Raw genomic sequence first — 13,062 nt, 5'->3', positions numbered from 1 at the left:
CTTTATGTGCAAAGGAATACCAAGGCCAGGAGATATAGTCTCTGCCTCCACATCACTTCACTTGTAGGTCAGGGGGAAGTGAGAACAAATACCTATGAAGAAAGGATTTTATGGTGAAGCTAGTAAACAGTAAGGCCAGTGGACTTAAAGAGAGAAATCATTGTGGACAAGGTGATCAGGGAGTCTTCTCAATCAAGGGAAACTGGAGGTGAAGCTTAAATATTGGGCTCAATTCACATATGAAATGAGAAAGGCAGTTGGCATTGCAGTCGTGGTGTACAGCTCCACAAGGTTGGCAAGGCTGTGAAGTGCTGTCAGGTGGTCCTATGAGGAACCTAGGTTGGTTAAAACAGAAGCAAGTTATGACATTTCACTGCCATCACACACTAAAGGAAGTCACACATGTGGTCTCATGCTTTTCCTTAAAATACGGCCATAATAATACTTCTCTCCTAGATGCCCTAAAGTTACTTCATGTAAATCCCCAGGTTCCTCTTCTGAGCAGATGTCTCTAACACAAGCCTTCATTTTATAAGTACGAAAATTGGTCAACCAATCATTTGAACCTAAAGCCAATAGCATGAGACCACATTGTGACTTCCTTCAATTTTTTTTACAAAAACCACACACACCTGTGCCCTGCTAGGATTACATTACTTGCCCAGTCTATCCAATTCTCTTTCCACAGAACCCTCATCCCTTATCAGGATTCCCTGCTTTAGACCCTGATCCTTGGGCCACCATTGCTGTAGCTAGTTCATTATCCTTCTACCCTGTAGTCAAATTACTTGACTCACCAGGGGATATTCTACCAGATTTTCTCACACAACTTTTTTGTTTGTTTGTTTGTTTGTTTTAAGGTTTTTGCCATAGAGCACATGCACTCACCAAAGAGGGACAGAGAGGGAAAGGTAGAGGGGGAAGGTAGAAATGGCCACACTGCAATCCCTCCTCCTCCATTCTCCTTTTGTGATTTTGAGCTTGCACACACACATGCCCAGTGTGATCTTCAAGCCACCAGATCCAGGACTCAAACTGTAGTCAGCCATGTAGGAACCCAGCACCTTCACCATGATACCTGCTGGCCCTGTAGCCACAACTCTTGAAGAATGTTATCTCTGGCTTACTTATGAGAAAATGAAGGAAGAGGAGGGCTAAGTAATTTCTCCAATTTCTCCGGATGCTAAATGAAAGAACAATGACTTTGACTCAGGAATTATGACTCTAGATTCTATATACTCCTAATAATCAATTATAAAATAATTGAAATTTGCCTACTATTTATACTAGTAATAAAACCATAATATTTAGAACTTAACATATGAAAGAATAAAAACCTTACAGGGAAAAAACTTTATTGAAGTACATAAACAAAGACCTGAAAAGTGGAGAGGTATACCATATTCATGGATGAAACATCCTAACATAATAAGAAAGTCAATCTTCCCCAATATCTCTAATCTAAATGTTACCTTGGCAAAAATTATAGCAGAATTGGAAGAGAATTTGACAAGATTATTAAATGAACATGAAAGTAAAATTCATGACTATCTTAGACAATTTTGATAAAGAAAAACAAAATGAGTTATTCATAGAGATAAAATGGTGAAAACATGGAGACTAGCCATACCAAATATTAACACTTATTAAAAAGCTATAATAGAACTAATAGAACTGGTTCTGTAGCCTGGTGGTTGGGGCAGCTGAATTCCACATGGCCAACCACATCAATTCATGGCCTCTGCTCATGTGCATGTGTGCCCCAAATTCCAACAGGATGGAGAAATGGAGAAGAAGGAATTGCAGCATGACTATGTCCTGTTAGGGGGTGCTTCCTTTCTCTCTCCTTCTTTCTTTTCTCTGTTTCTCTCTCCAGCGAATGCACACACTCACTGGCAAATGCATGCACCCTCTGGCAAATTAAAATAAATAAAAATCTATAATAATTAAATAATGGGATACTGACATAGAAATTGATAAATCAATGGAACTGAATAATCCAGAAATAAATCTATGTATATAAAGGAGCTTATTATAAAAATCCCAGAGGATAAATAAAGTATTTGGTAAGTGGCATCAAGATCAACTTACTATTGTTTATATGGTTTAAGAAAAAATTCCAAGTTGAAAAGATCTAAGAATGTGAAAGAACAATAACAGTAACAAAAGAAAGTATCATGGAATGTTATACATGGACAGATAATGTAAGTCAAAGCAGGCTAGTCCTTTAGCACAGTGGTTAAGCACTGTTCACTGGAAGCCATATCCCACATGGCCCACAACAGTTCATATCCCAGCCCTGGTGGTTTGTAAAATATGCCAGGAGACCAGTAAGTGGTTAAGGCTCTGACTTCCATATGGCTGATCATGGTTCCAATCCCAGACCTGGCAGCTTGCTTTCTCACTTTCTGTCTCTCTCTGGTCAAATTAAAAAGTAATAATAATAAGTAAAATAAAATAATTCTTAAAAAAATAACTGAAAGAAAAACATGCCAGGCACATGTACATGTGTACCCCAAATCCTGATGGGACAGAGATGTGGAGAAGGATAGTGGCAAGACCATGCCCCACTGGCAGGTGTTTTCTCTCCCTCTTTCTGGAAAGTGTATATGTTCTCTGGAAATTACATGGCAAAGCTCTCTTTTTAACCCAACTTATTCATCAGAAAAGGAGGAAATATAATAAATCTTTATTTTTTTCCCCAAATTACAAGTATTCTCTCAAAGCTGTTTAGGTAAGATACATTATCCTAAAATTATCTCAATTAATAAATACCTGAGAAGAACTAGATTAAAATTAGTTTATAAAATGTGGGGTACAATATGCCCTTATTAATATATTGGTAAAATGTGATTTTAAACTTGTGAGTTATTGGGACCAGAAGGCTGTGTGGTGGTTAAGGAACCAGATGCCCACCTGGCTGACCATGGTTCAAGTCCTGGACATGAGACTTGCTTTCTCACTCTTTATCTCTCTCTCTCTCATTCACAATGTGTGTGTATGTGTGTGTGTGTCTCTTTCTGGTAAATGCATGTGTCCTATATCAAATTTAAAAAAAGAATAATAATATACAAAATTAAATAAATAATTATTTTAGGAAAAAAGAGAGATACTACTTTATACTAACCATATTGCCAATATTTTTAAGTCAATTTCAAGCGTTAGTGAAGGTAAAGAGAAATGAGAACTATCTTGATCTTTTGGAGGAAGTAGAAACTGTTTATGACCTCTGAATTATAGATATTACAAACTAATTGGATGAAAAAATTAACATAGGAACTAAGGCAGCATATCCTTGAAAGCAAAGTCTGAGCTGAGTGTTTGAAGCCTTGGAAGTTTGATAAAGATCAATCAAGGCTGGAGGATTAGGGACGGCTTCATGGAAGAGACTGAATTGAAGTTGGACCGACAGAGTTGGTTAAGATAGAAACCAGCTGAGGACAATAAAGAAGAGATTCCTGTGAGAGGAAAGAGCCTGGATAAATGTTCTAAAGTGCAAACACAGCACTGTCAAGGAAAGTGAAGAAAACAGATTCATTCAAGAATAGGATTCCTGCTTGGGCTAGTGAGTACTATTTTTATTAAAAGAGAGCAACAGAGACTAGAGAGGCTCTTGAATGCTCTTAGAGTCTTTAAGAGCAGTATCATAGAATATTTGATAAGAGAGCTCTAATCTAAGCCATTATTTTATAGATGAGAAATTTGAGGCCAGAGAGAGGAAGTACCTTGTCACATGGCATAATAAAAGCAATAAAGGACAGATTTAGGATGGTAAAGTGAGAATAAAATGAAAAATGTCTTGGACCAGTTCTGTGGTACAGGGGTGCAGGTGCTGCACAGAGGAAGCCAGATTCCACGTGGTGGATCAGGATTTGAATCCCAGCCTTGGGGCTTCATGACAAGCTCACACAGGTATGCTCAGGATCTTGATGTGATGGAGAATTGGAAGAATAAAACATTGTAGCATGTGGGACCAGCCAGTCGTATAGTGGCTGACTCAGCTGTTTGAGTCTTGGACCTGGTAGCTTGGAAAAAACACATGCCTGGGACCAGCAGTTGGTGTAATGGCTATGTCGCTGGACTCCCACGTAGTCGACCGTGGTTTGAGTCCTGGACTTGGTGGCTTAAACTCACACCGGGCACGTGTGCATGGGTGCCCAAGATCCCTAGAGGAGAATGAAGGAGAAGGGATTGCAGTGTGGCCATCCTCCCTGGGGGGTGATTTCTTGCTTTCTGTCTCTCTGTCTCTCTTTGTCTGGCGAGCGCACACGACCTATAACAAAAACCTCTCCAAAAAAAGAAAACGAAACAAAACAAAAAACACACGCCAGATGTGTGTGCATGCATACCTCGAATCCCATGAGGAGAAAGGGGAAGAGATGAAGGTATGGCCATCCCCCCTTGGCGGGGAGGGGATGCTTCCTCACTCCCCCTTCTCTTGTTCTCTTTCTCTGTCTGTTAAGTGCATGTGCCCTATAGCAAAAACAACAACAACAACAACGATTTAATATTAAAAAGAATTCAGGCATGACTAGGGCCCACTGAGCGTTGCTTTCTCTCTCACACACACATCTGTGCGTGCATGTATATGCTATCATGAATAAAAATAATAAAACTTAAAAAAAATATTCCCAAGAGTGAAAATGTGACACTTGAAGGTAGGTTCAAAAGAATGTTTCAGAACAGAGAAACAAGCCAACAATGCTACCAAGTTCTTCTGCCAAAGATCAAGACAAACAGTGCTAATGCAAAATTACTGAGCATCTTTTCTACCTGCCAAAAAAATGTTCTAAGCGGTCTACAGAAGTTAACGTATTTAAGCATCACAACAACCCTATCAGATGAACCATTATCATCTTTTACAGAAAATGATTCCAAGGCACGTAGATGTTAAGTAAGTTACCCAAGGGCACCCCGCCAGAAACTGATAGTGGCAGATGCACTCCCAAGGGTCTAGTGCTGGAGTCCATATTTAACCAGTACACGTGGGGCTCTTAGAAACGAGATGATATCCGGCCAGTAGGTGGCGTGGTGGCTAAGGCGCTGGATTCTCACAGAGCAAACTGCTGCTTGAAAATCACTCCCAGCTTGCCTGGGTTGAGGCCAGCTGTGGCCCTGAGAGGAGGATGATAGAAAGGGGGTTGAGGCATAGTCATTCACCCTGGGGGGTGATTTCTCTTTCCTTCTGTTTCTGTCTCTCTCTGGTGAGCGCGAGCACCCTATGGCAAAACCTAAAAAAAAGAAAAATAGAAAGAAAGAAATGGTGCCAACTTCTCTAAGGGGGAATTGGATGTCTTCCTTTAGATTAGACTCTAGTATAGTGTGAAAGACACAGGTTCCTTCACCAATACCAAATAATAATAATAATTTCACTCCATCCTTCAAATCAACTCCTAGAACTGAAGGAAAGCAGAACTAAAGCCCATGCAAAGCAATTTCCCACCACTAGTCGTGCCGCCCACTCCCACTCTCCACCCCGAACAGCACCGCTGTTTCTTGATGGTTCACTTGGGACAAGAACAGATTGTTTGGGAAGGACCCATGAGTTCTCCCTTCTGGGCTGCTCCCGCTGCGCCTCAGTTCAATGGTACTGTTTTCACAGAACTGGGATGGCCGAGTTAGAAAAGTACCCAGGGACTTTCGCTTCGTTTCTCACTCCTGAGCTCCTATCTTCTTAGGTACGATGAGGGTTGAAAGTTACATATTCCCCAAGGCAGCCTATGCTAGACATAAATATTGTCACAAGCAGTAAAGTGCAAACACTCACACACACAAGCAGCTTTCACAACCATTTCACGAGATTATCAGAAAATAATATCTGCCTTCATTTCTCACACATTTTGCACAGCCTGATCGCAACACAAGCCTATCTATTGGCAGTGCTGAGACCAGGAAACAGAAGCCTGGCTGAGGAGTCAGGGACTTGATCTGTTTCCCTCCCTAGCGAAGGAAAGCTGTGTTCGGGTTAGGACATGCAGAATTTCAAATGACAACCCTCTCAGGTTGAGAAAAATATCAACAGAAACAAGTATCACGAGTTAAGGAAGAAGCCACACTGATACTAAGAAACGAGATTTATTCCTTTAAGGGAGAAGGGATGTGGCTGTGATGGCAGGCACTCTGGCCTCCCCGAGCTGCAAGTGCAGGGAGAGCAGAGCCCCAGCGGAGACCTGCTCACACAGACAGCCGGGAGTCCCAGGGACGTCTGCTCTGACAGGGACTGCCAGGCACGATGAGAAACCCGAGCGCCCTGGTTGGATGGCTGCAGCTGCTGGCACCAAACTCTGGTCAGGAACAGTCAGTCTGAGGAAAGAGAGGATGGAGGAAAGCCTTCAGGGGATCCCCGCCCTGTCTGCTGCCTATCCCAGAGAGGTCCATCTCTCCTTGTCCCCACCTTGTCTCCAGCACCTTTCCTGCAGCAACCCACGCCACTCCTCTCCCACTCGAAGCCACTCCTGTCGCCTACATCTGGGTGTGCTGGATCCCCGACTGAGAGGATGTACCCCATGATGCCACACGCAGGCCCCCACACCCAAGGGTCTGAGGATCCCCATATGCAGCCCCCCCCCCCTGCACAGGACAGTCCTGACACAGACGCATGTGCCACTGACTCCCGCGGTTCACCCGCCCCTGCAGATGACATACCACCCGAGCAGGGCTTTCGGAAGTAGACGATGAGGATGGTGCCCACGACGATGCCCAGCACGCCCAGGCCAAAGGCCACACCACACAGCACGTTCTCCAGAAGATCTGAGGGCAGTGCATTCTGGGGCACTGGAGGACAGGGAGAGTGGGTCACCCAGGAGGCCTGACTGGGGAGCCCCCTCCCAGGGCTGTGACTTGGGTGTCTGGGATGACAAGGGAGAAACTGAGGCATGGAAGACTGAGGTTGGCATAGAGTAAGAATGGACTATACAAGGCCCAAGGACCTTTCCCATGGGCCTGTTCCTTTTTGTCCCCAAAAGGGCCAGACTCCAGGGAGAAGGACCTCACCCCAATAGGCGATTGCTGTGTAGCGGTCAATTTCGTGAGTCACCATGCAGGAGAAAATGTCAGAGGCTTCTGGTGTGACGTTTAAGTAAGAAAAGGCCTGGAAGCTGAGTCCATCCACAGCTGAGACAAAAGTAGGCCCAGCGCTTTCCACAGGGACGGTATTGTGCTGCCAGTTCACCGACAGCGTGGGAGGGAAGAGATTGCTGACGAAACAGACCAGCGTGTTGGGCTTGCCAAACTCCAGGGGCTTCATCGTGAACACCTCAGCGATAGGGAACCCTGCAGGGGATTGAGACGTGAGGGAAAGAAGAGATTAGATTAGAAGGCACCTCTGTATATGGAGGAGGCATGGCACATGGAAGGGAGGGCAGAGAAGACGTCATTGGTTTGGCGTCAGGAGACACAGACAAGTGAGGAACTGGGGCCCTGAGGGAGGTCTTCTTCCAGGCAACAGCCCAGAACCCCAACTAGACTAGAAGCAGAACCAAATCCAGGCCACTCTGGACTCCTCCACCCTGACATCCAGTACCACTTTCCTTCTAGACCTCACACTGGCATCTAACTGTTGTCTTATTAAAACGTAGGCACGCCAAGCCAGACAGTGACATGGTGGTTAAGGCAGCTGGATCCCATATGGCTGACCGCGCAGTTCGAGCTGGGACCCAGCAGCTTGAAAAACACTCTGCACACATGTGCACGTGTGCTCCAAATCCTGAGAGGAATAATGGAGAGAAGAGACTTTCGTGTGACCGTCCTCCATGAAGATGCGGTGCTTTCGCATTTTCCCTTTCTCTCTCCGTCTCTCTCCAGCGAGCACACGTGTCCACTTGTCCTCTAGCGAACTTTTTAAAATTAGAATCTATTTAAAAATTGAAACACACACGCACACACACACACAGAGGCACGCCATCAGATAGTTCCATTCTCTCCTTTCATCTTACAGTTTGGTAACCCAAGTGCTAATATTCAGTAGGCATCAAGTGGCCCCTGCTGAATTCATCAAATTCAATAGTTTTGAATGCCTACTAGGCACTTGTCTTCCGCCCACAACAAAACATAGGGTACAGACTGTGGCTGGTGGAAGGAAGGTCCCAGGGAAAACCAGGAGGCACTGGGGAGGAGGAACTGATAGGAAGAGGAATGGTTCAATTTCATTGATCGATGAGGTTAAGAAAGCAGCCCTGTTCCCTTCCCTCCCTGAAAAACTCCTGACCTCTGGACACTGGGATTTGCCCATCAAGTTTTGGGCCTATTTTCTGGACCATCATCTGACAGAAGTTTTTGTCAAATACAATGGCAGGGATGTCTCCTTGTTCCTGAGCCCACTCGGCAAATTCAGGCAGGCGAGGCACTCGGATGTTCTGGGAAAAATCGAAGGAGAAAAGCTGGTCCTCATCGTAAGTCTCGAAGAGTCCCATGGTGGGATGCCCGTCCTGGCAGTACACCGTGTGCAGGAATGTGTGGTTTTGCAGGCCATCCCACCACACTGGAGTAGAAGCTGCAATGGAGACAGGACAGGGGTCAGGGAGGTGGGAGCCTCTTTCTACTCTATAACTTAGGAAACTGCAAGGCCTCCTACAGGAAGCCTGGGCAGAGTGGGTATAACCCCCTCCTGTGTCTGTTATTAGGCTCCACCTCCAGGTGGGGGTGGAGAAGAGATTACAGGATCTTTCCCAACACTCTCTGGCCTTTTAAAAAGGGGGCAGCTGACGGTGTGGTGGAAACACCGGATCCCACATGGCTGACTGCACTGCTTGAGTCTTGGACCCAGCATCTTGAAAACATGTCAGGCGCATGTGCGTACATGCCCAAAATCCTGACAGGAGAAGGATTGCAGCGTGGCCATATCTCTCACTCTATGTCTCAATTTGCTCTATAGCAAATTAAACAACAACAGCAAAAAGAAAAAGGGATCTACTGTAAAATGACAGAATCAGAATCACTTAGTTGATTGTGTGTTTGTGCACTGCCCAAAGGCATGTAGCCAAGGAGGCAAGTGGAGGTTGGATTTCTGCTCACCAAGCCATGTGTTCGGGCGTAGGGCTGCAGCCTCCAAAATGAGTAATTGTCTACTTCACAGAAGGTCGCCATATTGGGACCAGCAGTTAGTGTAATGGCTATGTCGCTGAACTCCCATGTAGTCGACTGCGGTTTCAGTCCTGGACCCAGTGGCTTAAACTCACGCCGGGCGTGTGTGCATGTGTGCCCAAGATCCTGAGAGGAGAATGGAGGAGAAGGGATTGCGGCATGGCCATCCCCTCTGGGGGATGATTTCTCGCTTTCTATCTCTCAGTCTCTCTCTGTCTTTCTGACGAGCACATGCACCCTATAGCAAAAACCTCTCCAAAAAAAGAGAAAAAAAAAAGGTCGCCATATTGACTTGTGAAGGCCATGATGAGTTTTCCAGTCTTAGAAGGGAAGACAATCATGGCCCTCCCAAGGCATAGATGCTGCTGCCCCACCCTACCCCAGACACCCATGGTAAACTGAAAAGCCAGTCTCCTCACTTCTCTTCAGCTACTTCATTGGCACCAGGCCTCTCTGCAAATGTTTTCCCCTCCTTCAACTCTCCAGTCCTTGCAATGACAGGATTGCAGGAAGTGACACCATAGCTTCAGGAAAAATATCCCTCTTCTTTGAATGGTTCCACTCATAGATTAAAGGAGAATTCCTGGCAGGAATCCCCCAGTCAGCAAGAAACCTTCTACCCAATACCCAGAAAAATAGCCATTTAAAGTAAAAGGGATCGTCCAGATTATTCTTGCATTCTGCCCTATCCTTTATAGAGAAGGAAACTAAGGACCAATAAAATCAAAAGACTTCAAAAAATCACAAAGTGAGTTGATAACAAAGTACAGAGTAGAATCCTGAGTAGTAGAAATAATGTTTCTTTTGTCAAATCCCAGTTCGAATCCCATGCCAATTTGTGTGTCACTTACACTCTCTGAGTCTCATTTTCTTCATCTGTAAAGTGGATAGACTAATCACTACTTTAAGAGATTGTCTTAAATGGAACACATACAGCACTTGTTTTTGTTGACCCTCCACCAAGTCTTTTCTGATAACCTGTTGTTTCCACTTTCTCGTAATACTTCCTACCACTTGCAAAGCATAGGGCTCTTCTTTAAATGCTCTGGGTGGCCTCCCTAGGCTCTAACTCCACAATCAGGATCGAATTAAAGGGGAAGTACAATATTATCTTACCTTCAGGGACAGCCCAGGAGTGGGGCAGGAACCACAGAAGCTGTAGCAACTGTAGCAGCACAGCTCCTTGGTTCTGCTCATGATCCATATCTTCACACAGCACAGTAGGTATGAGCAACAACTCAGCCTACCAGGTGCCCAACTCCCTCCGCCCCGAGGGTAGCCTTGATCATGTTTTACAGGCTCATTTCCAATAGCTGGTCTTGTCATTTTGTCTAAACCAATCACAAAAGTGTAGGGCTAAACATCATCAGTTACTGGGGAGAGACCTGGGGCTAGCAACCTCTGAAGACTTGGCTGTTTGACGTGACCAGAGTATGGCCTGTAATTGGGCTAGAAAGGTCAGGAAGGGCTGTCTGCCTCCTGGTGGAGTTCTTTCTTCAGTGTCAGGCTGTCAGCCTCTGCCTATAAGTGGACCAACTGGCTCTTTAAAGCAGTGCCGCCCTGTGGCAGAATGCTGCTGTGTACAATGCATCTTCCCACAGCAAACCCCCTAGGCTCTTCAGATCCTGCCTCCTCCTTCTCCTTGGCTCCTCCTCCTCTTTCTCAGAAAGGTTAACACCCTTCAGACATGAGCTCTAATTCATTCTGTGGAAATAGATTGATAATGTAGTAAGTTCTGGGTCTTAAGCCCAGTGCTAGAAATACAAAGGTTCATACGGCACATTCCTACCTTCAAAGGGCTTCAAGTCTAGTGTGGAATCTATGAATAAATACTTACATAACAACATAATGTATTCAAATAAGAAAGTGCCAATGTTTTAGAGGTAGTAACTTTATAGGGATGAGGAAATAGGTAGGACACAATCAGGCAGGCTCCTGTGAGTTTTGAAAGACAAATCACTTGACCAGCAAAACATGAAGGAAGAGAAAAACATTCCAGGGCAAGAGGTAGGCAGGTGTCAAAGGCATCCAGAGCGCCTTCCTTCAAAGACCCCTATGCAGACGATGTGAATGCTGTGAAGGTTGTTCATGTGTTCCTGTGTGCTAGTCGGGGGTAGCAGGATATGTGGGAGGGTGTTACAATCAGCTCGAAATTCAAGCAAAAGCCAAATCACAAAGGCTCTAGTATGCCTCTATGACAGTCTGGCATTTATCCAGTAAATGATAGAAATTCTTTTTTTCTTTTTTTGAGAGGTTTTTGCTATAGGGTGTGTGCACTCCCCAGAAAGACAAAGAGAAACAGAGAGACAGAAAGCAAGAAATCACCCCAAGGGAGATGGCCACGCCGCAATCTCCTCCATTCTCCTCTCGGGATCTTGGGCATGCACACACACACATGTCCAGGGTGAGTTTAAGCCACTGGGTCCAAGACTCGAACCGTGGTCCACTATATGGGAGTCCAGAGACATAGCTATTACGCTATCTGCTGGTCCCAAATGATAGAAATATTAAAACTGGGAGTGACACATTCATTTTAACATTTTATAAAAAGTGTCCTGATATTTCAAAAAATGGACCAGAGCTTGGAAAGAATTGAAGTAAAACTGCTAGTCAAGAATTTGTAGCAGGGGACCAACCAGTGACATGGTAGTAAAGGAGATTGGATCCCACATAGCCGACTACATGGTTTGTGCCCCATACCCAGTGGCTTTAAAAACATGAAGGTCATGTGAGTCCTCCAAATCCTGAAAAGGAACAAAGAAGAAAAGATTGTGATATGGCCACACACACCTTTTCTCTTTCTCTAGCAGGTGAACATGCCCAATAGCAAATTAAAAAGGATAAGAAGAAGGAGGAAGAGGAGGAGGAAAAGAACCTGGTAGTATATTATGTCAAGATTTAAAACTTCAGGGAACCAGCAGTTAGCGTAATGGCTATGTCGCTGGACTCCCACGTAGTCGACCGTGGTTCGCGTCCCGGACCCGGTGGCTTAGAACTCACGCCGGGTGCGTGTGCGTGCATGCCCAAGATCCTGAGAGGAGAATGGAGGAGAAGGGATTGCGGCGTGACCATCCCCCCTGGGGGGTGATTTCTCGCTTTCTGTCTCTATGTCTCTGTCTGTCTGGTGAGCGCACGCGCCCTATAGCAAAAAACCTCTCCAAAAAAAAAAAAAAGATTTAAAACTTCACACACACACACACACTCTCCCTTGTAGCAATATAGCAATAAAGTGAAAGATGGTAAGAGCCTGAAAAGATGCTAAGATGATATGATTAAATCATAATTAGAGGAGATGGAGAGGGTAGAATATTGAGAAAATAAGGAAGTAGAATCTAAAGGGTTTGGTTACTGATTAGATGTGGGAGGGTGAGAAGACGGAGGGGTCAAGAATAACACCTGAGTGTCTAGAGCATAGGGCGGGGAGGCTGGTCAGTGATGGACTGAACAGAAACAGAAAAGGAGCAGGTTTAAAGAAGAGAATGAGTTCAGTTTTATACAGGTGGAATTTAAAATACCAGTGGAAGAGCCAACTGGAGCCATGCAGGAGGCAGTCAGGTGTACGGGTATGCATCTCAGGTATGGACTGAAAAACCTGATTTGCGAGTCATCAGCACAAATGCGAAGCAGAGCTTTGGGTAAAATCTCCCAAGTAGACTGTGTGGAAGGAGTGGGAAGTAAACAAAGACATAAATCTGTGTGAGTTCTAACCCAAACCTCACACCTGTTACCATCCAGGATCCAGTCAGGAACACATAACTCCAGGTACTGCAGACTGAGAGAATTTAACATAGACAACGGGTTGCAAAGGCGTTAAAGCTGTGAGAAGTATAAAAGGGAGAGAAAGGGTGACTGGAAATGCAAATAGAAAATACCAGTATGTGGAAATCAGAAGCTGCCATCTCCTCTGAGCTAAAATCCATGTCTACACTGCTGCTGCCGTGTGTGTGTGTATGTGTGTGTGTGTGTGTGTGTGTGTGTGTG

General features: G+C 44.9%; 1 protein-coding gene across 1 annotated transcript; it reads right to left on the bottom strand.

Annotated features, from left to right (window-relative positions):
- Window positions 1-6,056: 6,056 nt before the first annotated feature.
- On the bottom strand, window positions 6,057-10,372 carry LOC102482073 (HLA class II histocompatibility antigen, DM alpha chain). Its single transcript, XM_006164539.3, has 5 exons — window positions 10,198-10,372; window positions 8,207-8,491; window positions 6,994-7,272; window positions 6,646-6,774; window positions 6,057-6,303 (listed from the first exon to the last, which is right to left on the bottom strand). The coding sequence occupies exons 1-5, from the start codon at window positions 10,283-10,285 to the stop codon at window positions 6,299-6,301; spliced, it is 786 nt and encodes a 261-aa protein (XP_006164601.1). The 5' UTR covers window positions 10,286-10,372; the 3' UTR covers window positions 6,057-6,298.
- Window positions 10,373-13,062: the final 2,690 nt, after the last annotated feature.

The sequence above is a fragment of the Tupaia chinensis genome, unplaced genomic scaffold, assembly GCF_000334495.1.
Source record: "Tupaia chinensis unplaced genomic scaffold, TupChi_1.0 Scaffold143645_1, whole genome shotgun sequence".
Lineage (NCBI taxonomy): Eukaryota > Metazoa > Chordata > Mammalia > Scandentia > Tupaiidae > Tupaia > Tupaia belangeri.
This window is presented reverse-complemented; position numbering and strand designations above follow the sequence as displayed.